We start from the raw sequence: 25,040 nt of genomic DNA on the forward strand, positions 1-25,040 counted from the left end.
GGCAATTGCTCAAAAGGGGCATTCTAGCAGCTGTGGCATGCCAGAGTGCAGAGGTTGTGAAAGGTCTGGCTATATACTTGCACTATGGGATTTTCCTACATTAGGGGAATTCTAAGCCAAATTTAAATTTGCTATTTGCTGCCAGAGCGGTGAGAAACAGAATTGGTGGGGCTGAATATCTCTGTATATTTTATGCTTTTCATTTAAAAGCAGATTATCTGTAGACTATTAGGTTCATTTTGGTTGTTTTGAATTGAAGTTTGCAAGATATATGTCAGAGAGACAAGCTGTTGGTGAAAGAGACATGCTTTAGAGTTTACACAGAACTCTTCTTCAGGTCAGATATGTTAATTAGACATTAACCCCCAAATAAAAATATAAGGGGTGGAATCCTGACCCTACTGAGGTCAATAGCAAAACTCCCATTGATTTCATTGGAGCCAGGAACACAATAACATACTTCCCATTGACACCACTGGGACTTACTTCTATCCTGTGGGGAAAGAATAGCACCACCTTGGACCCAGATCTGGGCATACTAGGATCCTTCCCTCTCCCTCATAGTCTCATCACCTCAACTTCATTCCACACCATCCCCTCCTTCCCCTCTTCTCCCCTGCTCTGTCCTCCTCATCCTCCCTTCTCTTCCCTTTTCTTTCCATTCATCTGATACCCTCCTGATTACCCCCCTACACACACACACAATTGTGGCGCTAACCTGATGTTTGCTGCCATCACATTGTTCACTCTGCTGGTGTTTCTACCCCTTCAGCTTGTGTCTGTCTTGTCTATTTAGAGTGCAAGCTCTTTGTGGGCAGGGACTATCTACTGTCCTGTGTTTGTACAGTGCCTTGCACAATGGAGCCGTGGTGCATGACTGAGACTCCTAGACACTATAGTGATAATAAAATAGCAATAATAATAATATTTAATATGTATATAGCCATAGCACCTGATTCACATTGTGCTGAGAACTGAATAAACACATAGTAAGAAATTAATACTAACAAATATATTTTACATCAAGAGCTCCACCCCTGCTCCGTCTTAAAGTCAAGGGAAGGTATTCCAATGGGTGTAATGGGACTAGGATCACACCCCAGTGCCCTTTCCAAACTTATTCAGAAGAATCTGTTTGCCTAATGTTTCATGCATGCAATTCCCATTAGACTTATATCCACATCAAAAGGAGAAAATAACCTATGACCTATTGCTTCAGTGATTAAATTTAAATTATATTCATTATATTGTTAAATTACCATTTGTAAATGCATTCTATTTCCTGGTCTGCTATTGTAGGAGAAAATGTATTTGTGCAACTTTTTGTACAGTGTGAATTGTTTGAGAGAAAGGGATTGCTGCATCTTTAACCGCCATTAGTGGTAAAACTGACACTTCATATTAACATAAATCCTTTGGGAACTACTTTACAATTTGGCAATCAAAATTACTTTTCATCCAGATACCGGAGTGTTGATATTCTCATAATCCTATCTGAAAATGCTTTTGGTTATATTGTCAGCTCACATAACCAACAAAAATGTTTTGTAATGATAAGTAACTCTCTCTGAAAAAATGCACAGTACAGGAATGATTTAATATGTGTCTCTTAAATTGGCCTCTCCATTTAATATTTCTCTCTGATTCCAAAGGGGTTAATTCTATTTTGTATCCACAAAATATCAGAATTTTTCTATATCATAGATTGGTGTGGCAAAGGATGTGGAACAAAATTGTATGGTACAGGGGAGATATTTCACTGTAACTTAGTCACTTTAACTATATTTTAGAGAATAGTTTGATAACAGTAAGTAATACTTTACACTTATACAGAATCTTCATGATTTATCTCAAAGCACTTTACAAAGGTTGTAAAGCATTCTCACTATTACAGAAGGAGCGACTGATGAACAAAGAGGCTAAATGACTTGCCAAACAGCACTTAGTAGTAGATCTGAAACTAGGACCCAGATCTCCTGACTCGTAGCCTCATGTTCAGTCCACTAGACCATAGTTGCCTCATGAAGAAAGGACGTCTAAGAATGATTTCAAAAATAAACAATAACGTATTTGAAAACTTTTCTTTGAAGTATTATAATGTATGTGACATCCTCAACAGAGATGATGAAACCATGAAAAATAAAATTAAAAAATTTTGGTTGAAAAAGTGACGGGAGGGGGGAAATGTGTGGAAATTTTCTTTCAATTTTTCATCAAATGTTTAAACTTGTGTAGATTTCTAACTAGCTCTACTTGATAATGGCTCAATTGTGATGTCCTCAGGCAGACAATTCATTGACTTCTGATTGCTATAGACCGTAGGACTGGCCCTAAGGTGAAAATGTGCTGAATCTACAAACTTATTAAAAACTGAATTTTATCTGCGCTATAAAAGCATCATATTTACGGAGTATAGTGAGGCAGAGTGGCCTCCCTCCAGACTGGAGAGCGATGGACCACTACACTCCCCTTGGTGGGCTGAGCCGAACCGCCCTGCCCCCCTCGCCAGAAGTACCAGGGCAAGGCAGGAAGTATAAAGGGAGGGCTCTGCAGCTCAGTTGGGCAGGAGCCAGCAGAGGAGATGGACACCTCTGTCTTGTGGCAGCACCCAGGAGCAGAACCTGCCCTCTGCTGCGCCCTGCCCCGAGAGGAAACAGACCCAGACGAGGAGTTGCCGGGACTACAGTCGGCTGTATACCCCAAGGAGCCCGAGGACCTGTGGAGGACAGAGGTACGAAATCCTGGGGACGTAGGAAGTAGCCCGGGGCAGCCAATGACTAGCCTGATACAGGGCTGACTACTTCTAGATGGCCGCGTTGTGGCTGTATCCCTGTCGACCCAGTGGCAGACCCCTCTGCCACTGTTAGGGCCCTGGGCTGTGGTGGAATAGGGCGGGCCCGCATCCCACTGCCACCCCAACCCCAGGGTGGCCAACTCCCCACCTTAGGCCAGGAGGTCTGTGCTCCGTGAATACCCCTGCCAGCATCCTAGACTGGGTGCTCAACCCTTGTGCTCAACCTGTAGACTGTGTGGGTGCTCACTCCTACCTGAACCCCAGGAATGTGTGCGCTTGCTGGCTGCTTGAGCCCCAAGCTGAGGCTAAAGCCTGCTCCCTGCTCAGCCCCACCCAAAGACGTAGAGCTTATTGACTTGGTGTATTTGCTGGCTGCCTGGGCTGGGAGCCGTTAACTGGTGTCAGACCCAGCTGAGAGGCTATGGGCTAAAGACTACACTGGGCACTGCTCCGCCCACAGGTAGGGACAGGAGCCCCAGACTATCATGGTGAGTTTGTCTCTGTTAGACGGGCCCAGAAACATAGACTGTGTATGGCTCAGCCCCGCCGGTGCGGCCCGAGCCTGAAGGCTACCGCCCCTGACAATGAGACAGAGTGGCCTCCCTCCAGACTGGAGAGCAAGAGACCACTACAAGGAGCCTAACCATTGTCTTTATTAATGGAACTTTCAAGGTGACATATTTTCCATCAGTATAATGCTGTCTGGCAAATCTTCCCCATTGCTGATATTTTAAATCAAACCCAAACTGAACACCTGTAGTGATACTTCAGAAGAAAGAAAGGGTGGGATTTGCCTTAAAATAAAAGTGCTTGAATTAAGTGCAATCCCCAATCCTAGAAAAAGTTTCATAAACCTGTAGGTGAAAACGCTTTGATTTCCTTATTTTATTAAAGGTAATAATGCATTACATGAATACATGTACTATGTACATGTTAAAATGGATTCACAAGTTGTAGTGGACTTAGTTTTTTGTTCTTTTCCAAATTTGTCAAAATTTTTGACAGCATAAGATTACAGCATTGTGATGGGGTATACCAGACCCTCTGAGGCCACCTGCTGGAAGTAGCATGGCCGTACTACACCCCATCCCAAAAAAGGGTAATAGAGAGCTTGTCTAGGGTGGCTGAGTAGGACACAGCCAATCAAGGCCCAGCAGCTTAGTATAAGAAGAGCTGCAGGGCCAGAGGCAGTTCAGTTTCTTGCTGGAGCTCTAGGAGTGTGGCTGGTGTGCGGCTGGCTGACAGAGCTACAGAACCCGGAACAGGGCAGCATTGCCAGAAGCCTGGGGGGGCGAGAAGGAGTCCTGAGCTGGTTGCTGGGACTCCATTAGGACAAGGCCCTGAGATAAGAGTGAAAATGGTGCAGGGCTGTGGGGAAGTGGCCCAGGGAATTAGAGAAGCCATGTGACACAGTTAAAGGGACACAGCCAATGGCTGCGATCTATAGGGTCCCTGGGCTGGGACCCAGAGTAGTGGGTCCCCTACACCCCCCCCCCATTAGCCACTGGGGGTAAGTAGCCTTGACACTGAGGCACCCCAGAGGGGGAACTGAACTATAGTGGCCCAGGGCTGTAGCCAGGAAGCCCCAAGAAGGTGAAGTAATTGTCTCCAGGGAGGGAGCCCTGCGTCACTGCTTTATCCCAGAGCAGGGACAATCTGAGAGAGAGCATGCAGGTGTGTGCACTTGGCCAAGGGGGCGCTCATGAGAAGTCAGTGCACTCCATTACAAGCACACACTTATAGATGATGGATTTTTAATAACTGACAAGTACATTACTGCTACCTTGATCAGAAGAAAAAGCCACATGAGAGATTTAGAAAGCAGGCATTTTTGGCCTGCCAGTAAAAGCCAGAACTGTAGCTGTCCACATTTCACTTCTAATAAGAGCTTATCGCTAGTTGATCACATTCTTTCTACTGGCATTTCTGTGTCACCTCAGCAGCCTTGGCACCACACTAATGACAGGACTCATTTATGTATCCTAACCACTGGAAAGAAACATTTCACTATAACCGTTTCGTTAAAGTACAATGGAATTTCTGTTGTAAATCGTTTATACCATAAGGAACATTATGCCATATAGAGTCCTGACAACTTTTCACATCAGAGTTTGATTGATGTGTTACTGCAGGGGATGCTGGGCAAACTGTACCTCATAAACTGTATATTTACAACAATCAGTATTCAACAAAAGTAACTGAGGGAGGATAGGGAGAACTTCCATAACATTTCAGCCTGGGATTGAGTGCGGAAACAGTGAAATATGAAGGTGCTAAAGAAAAGTGAATACTGTAGAACATGTCTAAGCTGGCCACAACATTCACTGATCTTTGTTATTTCAAATTTTATATTTTCTCCTAATTTTCATATCTTTTTGTTCTAGTGAGAAAATAATTAGACATGTTACATTCAGGAGATTGGCTGGCATTTAACTCCTGACAAGGGAAAAATGTTGGCACTCTGGCGGAAGCAATAATAACGGCTGAATGGCAGACAGTTATAATTTCCTTCCACCATCTGGTTGCGCCTGAGCCATATATTTAACGTCCATTATTATCAATGGAATGTACATGGTATGATAAGGTTCTTTACACTGAAGTAGGGAGAGAGAGAACGTCTTCAAAGCAACTAAACCTTACAGGTTAAAATTGTACTCATGTTAAAAAACAATCTGTAGGGCTCCTGTTTAATGTGAGCAAATCTCCTGGACACTACTGCAACAAAGTAATAATTTCATCTGTGGGTGCAAGCTCCACACAGGCAATTGTTACAGCAGTATGCTAGGAAGTATGCCCCTTATTCCTCTTCCCCTCACATTGTCAGACATTTTGGACGATATTAAAGGCTTCTGTTTTTCTGTGGATATTGTGACCTCTTTCTAAATCTCCTCCTCTTGACTTTTCTTTGGCTGTGTGGAGCTGTTTCCAAGAGATTTTGATGCTTTTGGTGGCTACAGCAATGAACATGCTATTTTAAACAGAATTACATCAAATGAAGCCCACCATTGTTTGCAGTAGTGGATCATTTGCCATGTTTATCATTGCCTAATCTCTGTTGCTAAACTTGCTGTTATATAAAATGTGCACACAGCGCATGCACAGTTGTAGTCTGGACATGTGCTGAATAATGTTTCTAGTTTAAAATTCTAGTTTAAAATTCAGATACAAATACAAAATAAAATGAATTCCCTGTTTCACACATCCCATCAATGTGGTAAAATCCATATAAATTCAGGTAGGTATGTCATATGCCTAGGCTAGAAAAATATTCTGCTAGGTAAGAAAGGGGTAACTAAAGTACTGTTATACTCTATAGAGAAGTTAAGTGAGGTGCATGAGTTAAGTAGTCTGGTGGCAGAGCCAGAAATGGAACCAAGGAGGCCTGATTCATGAGACTTTGCCCTAACCAGTGGATACGCTCCCTCCTCAGCTATCAGAGTAAGAAATGGTCCCAAATATCTTCTCACCATAGGAGAGTGTCTATAAAGTGCTTTGAGATCTTCAGATGAAAGGGGCTACATAAATACAAAGTAGTACTAGTATTATATTAAGCTGAGCTGACCTAATAAATACAGATTAATTGTGAATATGAAAAAAATATTGAATATGATCTCTTTCTTCCCAAATGATTCCACAGCAGGATTAGTTGGATTTTTTGGGGAAAAATAAAACTTTTTTCCCTCATGTCATGCCATGAGATTGAGGAAATAAGCCTATTTTGGGATGAGTGCTTTTTCTATAAATGTAATTAAAATTTTCTTTTAAACTTTAAGTGTAAGCATGATGAAGAGTATCAAACTGACACAACCATCTGCTATGAGGCTTGGTGTGTGTTATTTTGAAACCCTTTCCCCACCCCTGCAAACTCCACTTTAGCTGACAATCCTTTGACTGGTTAACAGGTTCCCTGCACTTTGTTTCTCACATTGCCAGTTTGTTGATCTATGGGTATGAGTCACGTTTGGGTAGGAGAGGTCCTGGATTCAAATCCCAGATAACCCTTTGCAGGGGCCTGAGTTGGTTCTATACCTTTAAATTAAAAGTGAGCATGGCTTAGTTGGCTAAATGTACCTGTCTAGCAGGGGTTAAATTCAGCCAGAGATGTCTGGATCAGAGATCTGGTAAATATTTTCAAACACGCGGGAGTCCTGGCGCTTCCCCTGGGGCAGAAGCCCCAAGCCGTAATGCCTCCTGCAGGGCGGAAGCCCTGAGCCTCAGGGCTCCATGAAGTACACTGTGAGAATTTAGTGCTGCCTAGTAACTATGAGATCCCAGGCACATATTTCAGCAGGGCCTGGAGTTGGGTTTCTATGGATTATTAATTGGATGTTTTTCTAAAAGATCTGCTCTAGGAATTATTCTAGAAGTTCTATGGGCTGTGTTATACAGGAGGTCAGCCTAGATTATCACAGTGGTCCTGCCTGGCCTTGGAATCTATGAATCTATTACATAATACATTAATAAGGGGGGAAGAATAATCTGCTTGACAAATTCAAGGTGCTAAAGAGCTGAGTCCATGACATCCATAGAACTAAAATGGCAGGAAGAATGGAGACACTGCTGGGCTCAGAAGAATGATTTAAAGTTGTGGGGGTAAGACTGTGGGAGGAAGAAATTTTCCATTATTAGGATTGGGGAATATGCACATGCTTTCAGCTCTCAAGCATTAAATAAAAAAATGTGAAGGATGACATAAGCCAAGAAGAATCAATTAAAACTTGGGAAAACACTGGTTTCAATGACAGGTTTCAGAGTAACAGCCGTGTTAGTCTGTATTCGCAAAAAGAAAAGGAGTACTTGTGGCACCTTAGAGACTAACCAATTTATTTGAGCATGAGCTTTCGTGAGCTACAGCTCACTTCATCGGATGCATACCGTGGAATCTTGTTCCTGGGATGCATGAAACACCAGGATGCTCCCAGCAAACTGGGAAGTACAATTATCATAGCCTTGCTCTGCTTGCCTCATCTTGGGTTCAATTTTGGTTCATGACTTCTATGTCTCTGTCTACAATTATCTATAATTTCCAATTGCCATTAGGGCAGAATTCAAGTGAAACCAAACATTTAAACAAATATGTTCAAGAAAGTCTACCCAGGATTGTTATCCCTTTCCCAGATAAGAACAACACTGGCATGACTTATGCTACTAAACACAGTAGATTAGAATCACTCGCAGAGCAGAAGGAGTAGTGAGCAATGAGAACTAGAAATCTAGTCTAAGGACTGTCACCCATGAATGTATGTGGGTCAGAAGATTTTTTTATGATGGATGAGAAAAGCTCCTTCTTGGTATAAAATCACCTACTTGGGGACAAACGCCCTACCCCGATGTTTATACTTGACTTTGTATTGTATTCATATTTGAGTCATGTTCAGGGCTGAATATGAATTGATCCTGATATTTGCCTCCACTATTATTTAGCTCCAAAAATATGGAGCTCTTCATATTGGAACCTAAGATGAAAGCAGATCTCATACTGTCCATTTATGTATTTCCTGATTTTCACTGTATTTTTTTCAGTGTTGCCAAGTAATCAGTTTATAGTCTGCACTTTTCGCCTTTTGTCATGATGGCTTCACCCCAAGAGGCTGCTCAGGCTCTGCTGAATTGAAAGTGCAGGGCTCTGCTAAAATACTTCATTTATTATAGTAACTACACATATGGGGAGCAATTATTTGCAAAGGGCTGCTCTCTCCTTAAAATGGAACATCAAGTCAAATATATTTTGAGCAGCAACGCTGAGTTACCAAAAATACTTGGTAATGATGGGCACTCCCTTTTCACTTTCACATCTCTTTAGAGTCTTCCTGTGAAGACAGCACTTTGGAGAATAACATATCGGCACTGACATTCTTTTTCTTTTCTTTTTTTTCCCACTAAAGCCCTGAGAGAGAGTTATGTTTAAAAACGGTTTGCAAACTTTGTTCAAATATGGCTCCACTAACTCTTTTCTCAAATCTCCCTGTCTTAGTCCACACTGCAATCAAACTGACCCACATTGTCAAACAGTTTTCAAATACAGTATGTATTTCTCACGAGTGTAGGTAGAAGCTCAAGTGCAATTTCAACAAGTACTCCTGCCAGGAGGTTCAATCGAGAATAACTTTTCAGAACAGTGAAAGAGATTGGATTATTAATTAATATTTATTATCAGTATTGAAGTAACAGCTACAAGATGGTAGGCTCTGTCCACATATGCACAGGAACACACAGTTCCTGCCCTAAAGAGTTTATAATCTAAAGACAAAAGTTTCAAAAACGGATGCCTAAAATTAAATTAAATTCTCAAATCCATATATGCTGGATATTCGGCACTTCTGAAATCCAGGCCAGTTATTTAGGTGCCTATATATGAACTTGGGAGCCCAACCTTAGGCACCCATTTTTGAAACTGGCCTACAAAGACAAGCAAAATACAAAGGGTGAGATTCTGTGCTGCTTCTCTTGCAATGCTGGGGAAGTGGGGACAAAAGTGGCTTCAAACTCCCAGGTTACTGATGGGTTACTAAGAATGCACAAAGTGCTACAGGCCTATATGCCAGGGCTTGCATGAGAAAGTGCACAGGATATCCAAAGATGGTCCTGTGCAAGGCCTGTACTTGAGAAATTCTTCACCGGCTGTAGAATCACAAAAAGGGCCATAGCTAGGTGAAAAATCTCACTCAAAGAGTGGAGAGGAGAAAGACACAATCAAACTATGTATAATTTTCTATACACTGAAGCAACTCACCACTCCATTACATGTTTATCAGGCCCACTGTTTGTCATTTTGTGTAATAAATACTCAACTCAACTATACCCAACTATCCGTAACCTATCCATTACTAATTGGCCAGTTTTTTGGATGTGGCACAGAAGAAACAGATTACACAGAGGAAGAATTTGGTGGAAGAGAGAGTAGTGGCTTTATGGATCACTTCAGAAACTTGTACTGAGCATATGGAGCTATGTTGAAGAAAGTGCAATGATGGTACTGGGAGGAGCAGGGTAGGGAGCAGTCAAAGCTAACATCCTTGGCTGAGTGGAGGGGATGGTGGGTGGTGTGGTATGAGACAAGAACAGAGGATAGGGAAGGGCAGAGATGTGAAATGCCTTGAAGGGTTGAACCTGATACATTGGAAGAGGGGTAGCCAGAGAAGGCATCTGGATAAAACATACAGAATGATTGGTGAGGGAAATGATTTTGGCAGCAGCATTTTCAATGGAGTGTAGGGGTGTGATGTGGGCATAAGAAAGGCCAGAGAGGAGATGGTTTCAGTAATCAAGGGTCTATACAAGAGTTTCAGCTCTGTGGACAGAAAGATGAAGTTGGCCCTTAGAGAAGTTATTATGCAAGAGTTAGCAAGATTTGAGCACAGCCTGGGTGTGTACATCAATGAAGAGAGACTTGTCAAAGATAACTTCCAGGTCATGGGCCTGGATGATGGAAGAATGGTGACAAAGTAACACAGTGCCAAAGAACGGAGAGAGTCGGTCATTGAATTTGGGGAGGAAGGGTAAGGAATTTAGTGCAGATTATCCTTGTGTGTAATTATGATGCGCGATTGAGAAATGCACATCTTATTTCCAGATCACTGATTTTAGACGGAGACAGGGCTACTTCAGAGTACTTTGACACAATCATTAGATAATGACATAATTTAAATTCTCTCTTTCTCTTTCTGCTCTTTCAACTATTTATATGTAATGTTCTGAACACAGATTTCATGAGTATTTACTGAGTTATCACATTTCACTTCAAAGTGGCTTTATATCAATAGTGATTGAAACAATTCCCTTATTTTAGTGATATATAGTAGAGGTGGTTCTGAAACTAAACTAAATCAGGCACTCCCAAACTTTGTAAAAGTTTGTTCCTGAATCTGAACTTTGTTGCTTAGGACCATCTCCAATACACAGGGCCAAACTGATGGCAAGGGAGTTAACCTGGATCTATGCCAGTGTAACTTAGTGCAATATTTTGCACATAATTTATACATTAGTTTGAGAGCCTTCAAAGTGAAAGGTGCTATATACAAGCATAAGATATGACTATAAGAACAAAAAACTTGACGAATAGCATATAATATTTAAATTTTGTTCTTAATTTAAGAGCTCTTTTTTACATACAGTATACAATTTTTATCTAAAAGGCTATGGGAGCAAATATAGATGGGATAAAAACATCTTTTGCTTGATGTGGAATACATGCAATATATTCCTTAAGAACATGAAAAAAGAAAATAAGAATGAGAATCTTGGAGACAGTTTTGTTTTCCATAAGTCTTCAGGTATTACTGGTTAGTGGATTTTTAGCAGCAAGTATAGTATAATAACTAGCAGAAAGTTACTATATGTAAAACCAACCAATCAAAAGTTTTCTTCTTAAACTTCAATCTAAGGGTAAGAATAAGCAGAACAATTTAATGGTAAATTTGCATCACCTTGTCAAATAACGACAAAGAAGATACTTTGATGTATACTGTTCTTCTTTGAGGACTTACGATTCAGAACAGGGGAGGGGTAATAGCAAGAAAACAAACTTGTGTGAAAGCCAAAGCATAAATGTGTAAAATTTAGACAATTTTAGGACAAATGTATCAAGGTAGAGTTTGAATAATTTTTAATACTATGCAATAATTGGTTTCATATGTGGGTTGCTTTAAAATACAATAGATATAATTATGTAAAATATGTCAGCCTTGACACATTCATAGGAAAATGCTTAAAATTATTAAATGCTCAGCAGGGTGAACAGGGCTTTCACTTACGCCTACTTTCATAAATAGCTCTTGACTTCTCATATAGCTCATATGGGTCGGGTTTTCTTGGATCAAAGGCCTCTGTTGAATCAGGAAACGAACTCCTGTGAAGGGTGGGTGGAAAGGGAATACTCTGTGGTATAGCTGGAGCAGATAAACTGGTCTGAGGGCTGCCTTGATTCTCCCATCGCTCCATCATCTGTAATAAATATATACAGAAAATAAAAGATTAAACATCTTTTCACAAACCATAATTACTTCGAACACTCGAGAGAAAGTGGCTTCAGTTACAAGTGTGATAGATATACATATATTTTGTAAAGTTAGAAAATCTTCTGGGTATCTTTGGGGATGAAAGGAGCTCTAAATATTATTTTAAAGTTACTTCCATTAAATTAAAAGTTCTTATTCCAAGGTTTTGGTGTGTATAGATATATCAAAATACACAACAAATGAAGAAACAGCTACAACTTAAAAAAACCCCACGTCTTTCCTAACTATTTAATGTACCCATCACATATGTACAAAGCCTTCCTTGTCTGATTGTGCCTCATTCCCACCCTGCTAGGAAATCCCAGGGAAACGGATGAGCTTTCCAGTATTCCCTGAAGGCTAATTGAGTCTGTCCAACCAAAATGGGGATGCAGTAATTTCAAAATTGGAGGATTCCACACCAGAGGCTCCTTACTACCAAATCCCTCTATTTTAAACCAGAGGCCCTTAACCCAATGACAGCTGCCTCTTTGTCACACAAAGAGAACGGTGATCTCTCAGGCAGCTGAATCCCTCACTGTTTGGGACCCCATTCTGCAACACTACTCAGGTTGAGTGACACTTACTCAGAGACCCATTTGCTTCAGTGAGGCAACTCACGTAGCTAAGTGCCACTCAGTGTGACTAAGAATTTTTGAATTAGGCCCACCAAGATTTATAGGTTAAAGCCAACATCTTAAGCAATGCCTTAAGCATGAAGCACTTCTTAACAGGCAAGTAGATACATTCTCCATGAACCTAATTATCTGATTGATCCCAATGTGCAACTTATGTAGAGTGCATGACAGTAGACATGAGAAAGGCTTGGATTACTGTAAGGAGAGCTGCACTGACAAAAAGGGTTGCATCTTTTTAGACAAAGACCAATGAAAAAGAGTAGTCTGGGCACATCTATTACTTGAACATCCAGTTGCAGTGAAAGCTTTAATAACACCTTCAAATTTCAAAGATGAATAATGAAAAGTGAGGATTCTCCCTCAATCCAGGGGTTTGATATAATCCTTGTCGTTTCTTCTGGTTTCTTCCTTCCACCTAAAACATATCCAGTCTTATTTAGATAGAGTGAGAGAGAGTTAGTTCTCATACAAGTACCACACTGGGTAGGTTATTCAATACCTCCAGACAGTTTAGACAAGATGGAGATACACAGCAATGTGTCATATGTTGAAGGCGCTGAAGTCCAGGGCTCCTCACTGACACTTCCTAGTGGCAAGGCCTCAAATACACAACGAACAAGAGTGGGGATAATATATGCTGCAATGGTATCCTGCAGGAGATGGCCCTTGGATTTTACCTTCTGGTATCTCTAAGGATATGTCAGCACTAGAGTTTTTATTTGAAACAACTGATTACTAATTAAGTTTAGGCTTGGAAGGATTAGATTTTTATTGGCAAATGTCGATTTCATCACACACACAAACTGATGAAAAAATATTTCCATCAGTGATAACTGAAATGTAAAGATAGGCCAACTACACTATGTACAGGAACATATTTTATATAAAATATATTTACACTATGTAAACTATTTTATCATGTGACTTTAGTTTCTTAAAAGCACTTCAGAATTAAATCACAACAAATGAAGGTCCTTAATCCCCTTTGGAATGGCAGATGACTGTCAGGTATTCTAGTGAGTAAAAACAGTGTTAATGGTTGGATTAGAGAAAGTTCCTTCTGAGAAATCTTTCCAGAGTTGCTTGTAATGTCCTGAAGGAAGTTTTAACTAACAACATTACTTGTTTGATCCAATTGCTCATTTTATTTTCCAAATGAATGTAAAGATCTTCTGTAGGTTTCTCATTTCCCATCTGACAGAATCATAGTGTATTCTTACATATGTAAGAAAAATGCTGCTGGAAAATTTTGAGTTTGGTTTAAAGCTATTTACTTTGTATATTTTGACATGTGATTTTGACAATTTGTGTTTTAACAATTATAAAGCTTTAACTTTTTGATACTCAGCATCTATTGTCAATAAATAACTATTGTCTGATACCCCCCATAATTTCCTGCAACTGTGAAAATGTAAATCAACAATATTTAAAAATGCTAAAAAAATAAAGATTGATATTATCCATTGAAATTATAAAAAACCAAAAATTTAATTCTACGATGCCCGATGAAGTGGTTAGGTAACACATTTGTATGTGCTAGTCTAGATACACCACAAGCATGGAGCGAGCACTCGTTAAGTGCCCAGGCTAGCATGTACAAACATGTGAGCTGACTTAAGTTAATTGGCAATCAATTAATAAAAGTAAAAAAAAGTCTAATGAAGACAAATCCTGAAAATGAACCATCAAAGTAGTGCCACTCCATGTACCCTGCTAGGGACTGAAGCTGTGTCAGCAATCCCTTACTGCAAATGGCATCAAAGGAAGATTACTAGAGTTATACAATGAGTCTAACCTATGAACACCGACTCCATCCTTTCTTTCAACCTACACCCTGGTTTAGCAGGTACGCTTTGCAATATATCCTGAAGATCAACAAAGTCAGACTCTTTCCTAGCAAGAGTGTGCGGAGTAAAGTTTCAGAGTAAAGAGCACTCTCCAAATAAATACATGTAGTGATCATTAGCTGAAGTGTGTCAGCTGATCTCAAACTCCTGAGCTAGTATTTTCACAGAAAGGTGGTCTTCAAAATAGACAGGACACAAATCTTGGGCCAGATGGAGCTACAATGTTTTATACCTTTTGTGGACCTGATCCTTATATGTAGTGGCTACATAATTAAATTTGTACTGAAAGTCATGAGTCAACATACTGTTACGAACTCTCTATATTCCATAATACTATGTTTCAGCAAGGCATATTATTTCAAGCAGCAATTCAAGACATTTCATGTATTCCTATCTTGGATACTCAGTGCTATGTCTCTCTTCTGTTCCATCTAGAAAGGAGTCAATCTCTCCTTCTGCAAAGGTGGGTTCAACAAATATGAAGGCAGCTGGCTCCTATCTAGAAGCTAGCCAGACAAAATATCAGAGATAATTTGTGCTGGTCAGAAAAGAGCATTTTTCCCCTGTGAAAAATGTTGATGAAAACGACAACAACAACAAAAACAAGATTTTGAATTTTTTTCCCCCAAAACTGAAATTGTTTGATTGGAAATGCTACTGCTGTGTCTCATGAGAGTTGTCGTTCGGATGCCTCATGCTTCCATTCTCTTCTATAAGCTGGGCTGGGCTTCATCTCTCATGAGGCACCATGGTGTATTATTTTAGTGGATGGAGGTGGTGCATTATGGGAATGTCTGGCAATGGTGTATCATGGTAGATGTAATCCAACTGGAGAGCCGAGCCCATGAGTACAATGGGGAAACTAAGCAACAAAAACTACAAATTCCATGAGGCACAACTGTGTTATATCTAAATTGAAATATTTCAGTTTTCATTTGACAACTGAAAATGTTTTGGGTTTTGAGCATTCTTTTTTTGACAAAAAAAATCAAAAATTTCTGTGGAAAGCAGACTCTTTTCACTAAAAAATATGTGTAGTCAAAACCCACTGTTTTCTGTAATAAAACAGTTTCAATGGAAAATTTACCACCAACACTAAAGATAATGCACCTAAGTGCTTTGTGAAGAGGCCCATATGAGGCTCAATGTAGGAAACTGATAAAAAACTTCATTAAGCTGAAAGGAAGCTGTTTGAAATGACTATCATGCCCAGTCATTCAGGTCAAGGAAGGGCTGTGCACAGCATTTCAGCCTTCTGAATCACAGAGAAATGTACCTGCCTTTTGTCAAGAATGTCCAACTTCAAAGATTAGTAAAGACAAAGCCTGAAAATTGTAGGAAAAATGACGAAAGAGACAAAGCCAGTGTAGAAAAGATGACAGACAGGTACCTCAGTTAAGACAAGTGCTTCGTGATCAGGCAAAATAATGATCTGAATCCTGATCAATGGAGCACTAAATTCAGTTCTGCCCTCACTGGGGAAAGAAACTAGTGAAATCAAACAACTTATCATTATGAAACAGAAAGATAGGAATCTATGTAGCTAGCTATCTAACTAGCTAGCTAAAGAAATATTAAACCTAATTGCGTTCTTATTTTTATAATCTCTTTGAAAGAACCAGAGAAACAAAGAACTACCTTTCAAAATGAGAAAATGAATAGAAATAAAATTGATCTAAAAGCAGGGTATAAAAAAGGCCCCCCCCAACCCCAACCCCTCCTTCCCCTTGTGGTGGGATTGTGGAAACAGGTTGAGTAAGGGATTGCTTTTCAGCTCAAAGTATGGTTGGTGAGCTATTCTCTCTGCACTCCTATAGTAGCCATGAAGGCCTACAGGATGTATTGTGAAACACCCTGGCTAACAGAGCTCTGGCTGGGCAGATCAAATTCATTAGCCTGGCAATGGGTCTAAGAGATGGTCACTCTGAAAACAAATCTGCAGCCAGCAAGTCCTTCAGTTGTCTCAGCTTTACCCTGAAATGGTCTTGCTGGCCGAGAGAGCGTGCGTAATTGCTTGTCCACTTTAAATGAATTCCCATGCAACCTTTGACAATGTAATCCAATAAACCCTGCAGCAATGGGGGAACAGTGAAAGTGACAAGTGATGGACATTGTTGGGAGTCATAGTCATGAACTTGAACGTGAATGGGTCAAGATTTTGGTCACTCTGCGTTGATTTAGGGTGATGCTGTAGTTCAGCAATATCCTGATTGGCTCAGCTGCTCTATTCACAGACAGTACAACCCACTTCAATCTAGAAAAAGATGCCCTAAAAAATGTTCCAGAACAGCCCTGACCAGCCTACTGCAGCTGGAGTTTGTCCCATCACATGGTTGAGATGTAAACTATGCAGAACTATGTGGAGACACTTGCACTTCATATTCCTGCACTACACCAAGTTCAAGATGCTGCAACTAGTCTCTCACTTCCCAACAGCTCTTTCCAAATATGGCTTAAATTCACTTTTAAGCACACTACACACTTATGAATTCTGAAAACATTGAAAAGTTTTTTTTTAATTTTTTAAATTTCCTGCCTCCTACAACATTTACTCCTAAAAGAGCTTGTGTAATACACTTCAATCCAGACTATACTTGTCACTTATGTTATTTAGATCAATGGACAAACTCATGTCACAACATAGTGTGATTCAGGCCAGCACATTGCATCCAACTTTTATCACAATACATTGAAATCATCACAAATTGAAACAATCTGATGGAGCAACATCAAATCTTCACCTCACTCCTAATGATGTTTCACAGACTCCAGAGGTTATTTCAGGAGCTGTTCAATGTGCCATGATCTAGCCTCACAGGTCATCAGATGAACCGTCACAATAATGAAAAACAGAACAGATGACCAACGTATCAATGCTTGAAAGTATATTAAAATTATTATTATTATTATTTGTATTGCAATCATAGAATCATAGAATATCAGGGTTGGAAGGGGCCGCAGGAGGTCATCTAGTCCAACGCCCTGCTCAAAGCAGGACCAATCCCCAACTAAATCATCCCAGCCAGGGCTCTGTCAAGCCTGACCTTAAAAATATCTAAGGAAGGAGATTCCACCACCTCCCTAGGTAACCCATTCCAGTGTTTCACCACCCTCCTAGTGAAAAAGTTTTTCCTAATATCCAACCTAAACCTCCCCCACTGCAACTTGAGACCATTACTCCTTGTTCTGTCATCAGCTACCACTGAGAACAGTCTAGATCCTCTTTGGAACCCCTTTCAGGTAGTTGAAAGCAGCTATCAAATCCCCCCTCATTCTTCTCTTCCGCAGACTAAACAATCCCAGTTCCCTCAGCCTCTCCTCAGAAATCATGTGTTCCAGCCCCTAATCATTTTTGTTGCCCTCCGCTGGACTCTTTCCAATTTTTCCACATCCTTCTTGTAGTGTGGGGCCCAAAACTGGACACAGTACTCCAGATGAGGCTCATCAATGTTGAATAGAGGGGAACGATCACATCCCTTGATCTGCTGGCAAGGCCCCTACCTATACATCCCAAAATGCCATTGGCCTTCTTGGCAACAAGGGCACACTGTTGACTCATATCCAACTTCTCGTCCACTGTAACCCTAGGTCCTTTTCTGCAGAACTGCTGCCGAGCCATTCAGTCCCTAGTCTGTAGCGGTGCATGGGATTCTTCTGTCCTAAGTGCAGGACTCTGCACTTGTCCTTGTTGAACCTCATCAGATTTCTTTTGGACCAATCCTCCAATTTGTCTAGGTCCCTCTGTATCCTATCCCTACCCTCCAGCGTATCTACCTCTCCTCCCAGTTTAGTGTCATCTGCAAACTTGCTGAGGGTGCAATCCACACCATCCTCCAGATCATTTATGAAGATATTGAACAAAACCGGCCCCAGGACCAACCCTTGGGGCACTCCACTTGATACCGGCTGCCAACTAGACATGGAGCCATTGATCACTACCCGTTGACAATCTAGCCAACTTTCTATCCACCTTATAGTCCATTCATCCAGCCCATACTTCTTTAACTTGCTGGCAAGAATACTGTGGGAGACTGTGTCAAAAGGTTTGCTAAAGTCAAGGAACAATACGTCCACCGCTTTCCCCTCATCCACAGAGCCAGTTATCTCGTCATAGAAGGCAATTAGATTAGTCAGGCATGACTTGCCCTTAGTGAATCCATGCTGACTGTTCCTGATCACTTTCCTCTTCTGTAAGTGTTTCAGAATTGATTCTTTGAGGACCTGCTCCATGATTTTTCCAGGGACTGAGGTGAGGCCAACTGGCCTGTAGTTCCCAGGATCCTCCTTCTTCCCTTTTTTAAAGATGGGCACTACATTAGCCTTTTTCCAGTCATCCAGGACTTCCCCGGATCACCATGAGTTTTCAAAGATAATGGCCAATGGCTCTGCAATCACATCCGCCAACTCCTTTAGCACTCTCGGATGCAGCGCATCCGGCCCCATGGACTTGTGCTCATCCAGCTTTTCTAAATAGTCCCGAACCACAGTTCTTTCTCCACAGAGGGCTGGTCACCTCCTCCCCATGCTGTGCTGCCCAGTGCAGTAGTCTGGGAGCTGACCTTGTTCATGAAGACAGAGGCAAAAAAAGCACTGAGTACATTAGCTTTTTCCACATCCTCTGTCACTAGGTTGCCTCCCTCATTCAGTAAGGGGCCCACACTTCCTTTAACTTTCTTCTTGTTGCTAACATACCTGAAAAAACCCTTCTTGTTACTCTTAACATCTCTTGCTAGCTACAACTCCAGGTGTGATTTGGCCTTCCTGATTTCACTCCTGCATGCCCGAGCAATATTTTTATACTCTTCCCTGGTCATTTGTCTAATCTTCCACTTCTTGTAAGCTTCTTTTTTGTATTCAAGATCAGCAAGGATTTCACTGTTAAGCCAAGCTGGTCACCTGCCATATTCACAATTCTTTCTACACATTGGGATGGTTTGTCCCTGTAACCTCAATAAGGATTCTTTAAAATACAGCCAGCAATACAGCAATAGCACTTAGAGGCCCCAAACCAGGGATCAAGGGCCCAGTTTGCTGTGCAATATATACACATTGTGACAAAGTTCCTCCTCTGCTCTGGTGGGTCCTGCGCTTATTGGAGGATTTGCTCTCCTCAGAGATTCATGGCAGCCCTCAGTTTGGCCTCTTTCATGGCTCAAATCTGCCGTTCACTCAGTTAGCCTCATCACTGGCCAGCATGGGGAAAAGGAAGAACAATCCCCGCAGTCTCTGCTGATCCACCTAGTGGATCGGGGAACAGGTCAGAGACCTTCCCCTCTGGTGGAACCCACAGTCCAGATCAACTCCTCTGGTATCAAGTAGGGAGTTGGAGGGATGGGGGGAACCCGGGACCAGCCTCTACTCCAGGCTCCAGCCCAGGGTCCTATAGATTGCAGCTATCTACAGTGGCTCCTGGAACAGCTGCGTGACAGCTACAACTCCCTGGGCTACTTCCCCATGGCCTCCTCCCAACACGTTGTTTATTCTCACCACAGGACCTTCCTCCTGATGCCAGTTAGCGTTTGTACTCCTCAGTCCTCCAGCAGCATGTCCTCTCACTCTCAGCTCCTTGCGTGCACCTCACTAACTGGAGTGAGAGCCTTTTTAAACCAGGTGTCCTGATTAGCCTTAATTAATTCTAGCAGCTTCCCAATAGGCTACAGGTGTCCTAATTAGCCTGCCTGCCTTAATTAGTTCTAGAAAGTTCCTGAGCGTTCTGGAATAGTCCCTGTTATTTTACCCAGGAAAAAGGGACCTGCGTAACCTGGAACTAATGTATCTACCTTCGACCACTCTTTTGTAGCCATCTGGCCTGACCCTGTCACAACACACAGTGAGAGACAGTCACTGCCCTGAAGAGCTTACGGTCTACATAGACAAGCTAGACAGACAACAGAAATAGGCAAAAATAGTGGTTTAAAATATTTTGATATTGGGAATGCTGACACAGCTATAACAAAATGATATAGTAGGAAAACTGGGGATCAATATAATAAATACAATGTTTGTTTGCTATCTTTTTTCATAGTTTCACAGTAATCTCATTACATAAATGCTGGCATTGGAAGACAAATTCACTCTCGCACATATTCTCAAAACAGTAATTAGAAGGATGAATTTTTATTGCCTATATGATGCCTTAAGTAACCTCATATGTTATAATCTTAATAATTAGTATCACTCATATACAAATTCATAAGAGTCTGCTTTTCTTAAAAGTGTGTGTGTGTGTGGGGGGGGGAAACAGATGCAGATCTGCTAATGAAATGTGTTTGGTACTGACATTTTCATTTGAAAGAATTCATTTAAAAACAAAAATAGAATATGGTATACAATGAGGGGTTAAATTTTGTGATCTATTAGTTATTTATTTATTTTACAGGGCATTAAAGTCAACCATATAGTGGAGAAATGTAAATGTAATGTTATTTATGGCATACAAGTCGATAAAATCCTGAATAAATTTGCTTTATAATGATAGTAATCATATGAATTCAAACAAGTGTAATTTTCAAAGAGAACTTACAGGCTTTGGAGTTTTCCATGGAGAAAAGAAACCTGAAATAAAGAAAAAAAATATTAGTGAATCTTTCTGTCATATCACTTTACTATGAAATATATAATGGTACAGGCACTGTGGGGTCTATTCTTCCCTTTTGATGCAGGCCTGTAATTTATAGTAGCATTCATGAGGATTACATACACATGGTGAGGGGAGATGCATCCTGAAGGATCTAATTTCTATCTAAATAAAAGCAAGTGAAGTCTACAGGAGTCTAGCCATTGTCTTCAAAGGTAGCAGGCTCAAATGGATAAAACTCCTATCCAGTGCCCACTCCAGGAAATGGAAAGACTCCTAATGGCTTCAGTCAGCGTCAGATAAAGCTCCAAATCATCTATTTCAAAGAATCAAACATAGTAAAGTAGCTATTCAAAATTTTTGTTAAAATAAAGCCTAATAAGGAAAGACTGATTTCAATTTGCAAGTATAAAGAAACACTGAAGAAAAAGTACTATTTAATCAATATGGCTCACAAAAATACAACTCCACAAGTTAATGATTGTTCTTTTGTTTTATTTTGTTCCTCCCCCTACAGAAATAAAAGCTGCTGGTCAGATACTACTGCTTCTCTTAACCAAATTATTTATTTTCCTGGTTATTGGTGTGTGATAACTTAATGAGTCATTATGACTTCTGCTTACCAGTATGTAAAATCTGACATGTCCTTGTCATACAACTAGATCACCTAAAATGTATGTTGAAAACATGGATAGTTGCTTTGTATGCAGCACCATGTGCAAAAGAATTTTAGTTACAAAATGAATAAATAAATCAGGTAAAAAAACAGAATTTAAAAGAATAGATGGACAAATTTTCAAAAGGGTAACCTTCCTTTTGCAGGCTCAATTTTCATCCAAAAAAATTGTACGTGTAATTTGCTTGTGGTTGTAAATCTGAGTACGTACATCTCTAACTCCATGCTTACAAGCTAAAATCAGGTAGTCAGAGGCACAATTCATTTTGTGGGGGGAAAAATACAGGCTCAAACTGAGGTCACTCAAAGAGAGACTGGCCTCTGCCCTTCAGAAAATGTTCTCCAAATAATGAATTATGATGATAGCAGTACCTTAACTATTTTTCTCTCTAAAGAGCACCAAGGAAACAGCTAAACTGAATTAAAATAATAGACCCTCAGGGAAACGTATCCATAAACAAAATACAATAGGAGTTACATCTGAACATGATAGTCAAGGCCCCTAGGATTCTGTGGTCATTGGCTCATTTCAACTGCCCATAGATGTGATAAAATTTGGAGCAAAGAAATTCTTGAATTTGTGGCAGAAAGCCATTGACTGTATGGCAACTGTTATTTGTAAAGTAAGATTCCAAAAAGATGGGGTGTGTGTGTGTGTCATGTTTACTGTTTGTCTATAGCGTTCATATAAAAGATGCTGAGTTTACAAATGAAAACGATTCCCCCCCACCCTGTAAACTGAAGCTGAGGTACGAAAGACAAATTGTATCGTTCTGGTTCCCTCATCAGCTCCAGTATTAAAGAAGCTGTAACTGAAGTTTAGCTAGCAATTCTTTAGATGATGTGCATGCCAGAACAAAATCCAGCTCACTCTTTCTTGCTTGTTGCTGCTCTGCATGACAGACAGGAGCCAAAGGTAGTAAACACCTATTTTCATCAGAAAGCTAAGATGAGACTTGGAATACACAAGAAGATCTGTTGAGCAAGATGTGCTAGGTATCTTATACTTAGTTACTGGTGATTGGATGTTCTGGAAATATCTAGAAAGGTAACATTCTACCATCATTTGCACTAGTGCAATACCCATGAATTGTCTTCAATGAAAATTACAGCTATTCAAAAAAGGGCAAAACTCACCCCATAGAAATTTACTGTCCATAGACAATTTTCTGACCAAAAGTGCATTTTAGCGGCCCTGCCTCAAGTAAACATATAATAAAAATACATACAAGTATTTATTGACAAAAATAAATGACAAATACAACAAACAGAGGTGTTTTTTAAAAAAAATCACACATTCAATCAAAACTAAAAACATTTGCACTTAAACTCAGTATGGAGACTTGTTGCATAGACTGCAACGTACAAATCATAGAATCATAGAATATCAGGGTTGGAAGGCACCTCAGGAGGTCATCTAGTCCAACCCCCTGCTCAAAGCAGGACCAATCCCTAATTAAATCATCCCAGCCAGGGCTTTGTCAAGCCGGACCTTAAAAACCTCAAAGGAAGGAGATTCCACCACCTCCCTAGATAACCCATTCCACCGCTTAGTGAAAAAGTTTTTCCTGATATCCAACCTAAACCTCCTTGTTCTGTCATCTGCTACCACTGAGAACAGTCTAGATCCATCCTCTTTGGAACCCCCTTTTATGTAGTTGAAAGCAGCTATCAAATCCCCCCTCATTCTTCTCTTCTGCAGACTAAACAATCCCAGCTCCCTCAGCCTCTCCTCATAAGTCATGTGTTCCAGTCCCCTAATCATTTTTGTTGCCCTCCGCTGGACTCTTTCCAATTTTGCCACATCCTTCTTGTAGTGTGGGGCCCAAACTGGACACAGTACTCCAGATGAGGCCTCACCAATGTTGAATAGAGAGGAATGATCACGTCCCTCGATCTGCTGGCAATGCCCCTACTTATACAGCCCAAAATGCCGTTAGCCTTCACAAATGCCAAGGTCCTCATTCAAAACCAATAAAAGGAAATACTTATTCACGCAACACCTAATTAAGTGATGGAATGCATTGCCATAGGATGTCACTGAGGCAAAAAACCTAGCGAGAGTCAAAAAGTGACTGGGCATTTATATAGATAATAAGCAGTGTATTAGCATTAACTGTTATAAGACGTTGGATGAGATATTAAACCTCATGCTTAGCAGTGTAAACCAATCTCTAACTATTGAGAATTAGGAGACCTAATGTGGGGGGCAGATCATCCCACATATCCTAATCAGATTTTTCTTGTACCTTCTTCTGAAGCATCTGGTGCAGGCCACTGTTGGAGACAGGACACTTGACTAGGTGGACCCTGAGTCTGGTCCAGGATTGAAAGTCCCACATTCCTCTTTTCCACGTACCTTTTGGCAATTCTAATTTTTCCCTTGTCTTAAACAAAACAAACATAAAAGATGCCTTTTATGTGTTGTCTCTTTGTTGACACCTGTGGATGCTAAATGTGGACTGAGCATCAGCAGAATTTGTAACTGGTGTTTAAATACACATGAGCAATGCTGCAAGTTCAAATATGTGGCCACTTGCAGATTTTTGAATGGCCTGCATAACTGATTATAGAATACGTATGAAAAGCTTCATAGAGTGGTATAAAAAATGTAATGACTCATGGTCCAATCTGTATGATACAGTTTCACTGCTGTGTTTCTGTAGAATTTTAGGACCCTACCCTGACATGTGTGCAGCCATTATGTGCCACAAAGCCAGTAGAGTCTGATACAGCTAGCAAATCCAGGCCCAGGAATCTCTCCTCAATATAAAGTGGATCCTGTGGTGGCACAGAATCAGCATAGCAGCTCTAGCAACATAGCTTCCCTGCTGCTGGAACAGGCGGTGTGGCCATAGCTCTTTACAATTCACAGATCTTTGGCTGTTGTCTTGATCCCTGGGGACCATTGGTAGCTGACCTTTGCTTTTGTGCTCATGAAATATATCTGAGGATCTGACCCATAGATTACTTTTTTAAGTGTGCTCTGCAGAAGAATTACCTGCAAATTGTATGACTTTGCCACATGAGTTTACCTGATGGCACAGGACACGTCACATTAATCTGAAGGAATACTGCTGTACACAATGTATAATCTTCTACATACTCAGCAGCGCTGGACTCCAGCAGCCAGAACTATTGTTGGGGGCGGAGGGACCTGTGTACTCTCATTTAGCTTGATCTCCCATCATAGTACTACACTCCTTCTTGAATTACCTGTGCTGTTTCATTTAATGTTGTGAACTTTCATCACAAGAGATAGTGGGACCCTTCCTTGAACAAGCAGGGTTCAGCCCTGGCAGACTCTGGCTAAGTCCAACAACGATTTAGAGACAGGAATGAAACTTTTCTCAGATCAAAGTTCCTTGCAGCCTTCAGGAACTGCAGTCTGGTTTGACCTTCTAACAAGCTTATGTCTAACTAGACGCCAATTTTGGGTGAGACTTCATAAAACTAGTGTGCAGCCTCTCCCACCTAAGGTGGGAAAACCATTGACAACTGGGAATATAAGT

The 25,040-nt window shown here is 40.7% G+C and overlaps 1 protein-coding gene across 1 annotated transcript in view; it reads right to left on the reverse strand.

Annotated features, from left to right (window-relative positions):
* Positions 1-25,040, reverse strand: part of MAGI2 (membrane associated guanylate kinase, WW and PDZ domain containing 2) — a 1,194,001-nt gene that overhangs the window by 117,740 nt on the left and 1,051,221 nt on the right. The window contains exons 11-12 of the mRNA XM_077807869.1: positions 20,799-20,830; positions 11,548-11,737 (exon numbers count right to left, since the gene is read on the reverse strand). Of these exons, the coding sequence (XP_077663995.1) occupies positions 11,548-11,737; positions 20,799-20,830 (222 nt within the window). The remainder of the gene's footprint in view (positions 1-11,547; positions 11,738-20,798; positions 20,831-25,040) is intronic.

Source organism: Eretmochelys imbricata, chromosome 1 (assembly GCF_965152235.1).
Source record: "Eretmochelys imbricata isolate rEreImb1 chromosome 1, rEreImb1.hap1, whole genome shotgun sequence".
Classification (NCBI taxonomy): domain Eukaryota; kingdom Metazoa; phylum Chordata; order Testudines; family Cheloniidae; genus Eretmochelys; species Eretmochelys imbricata.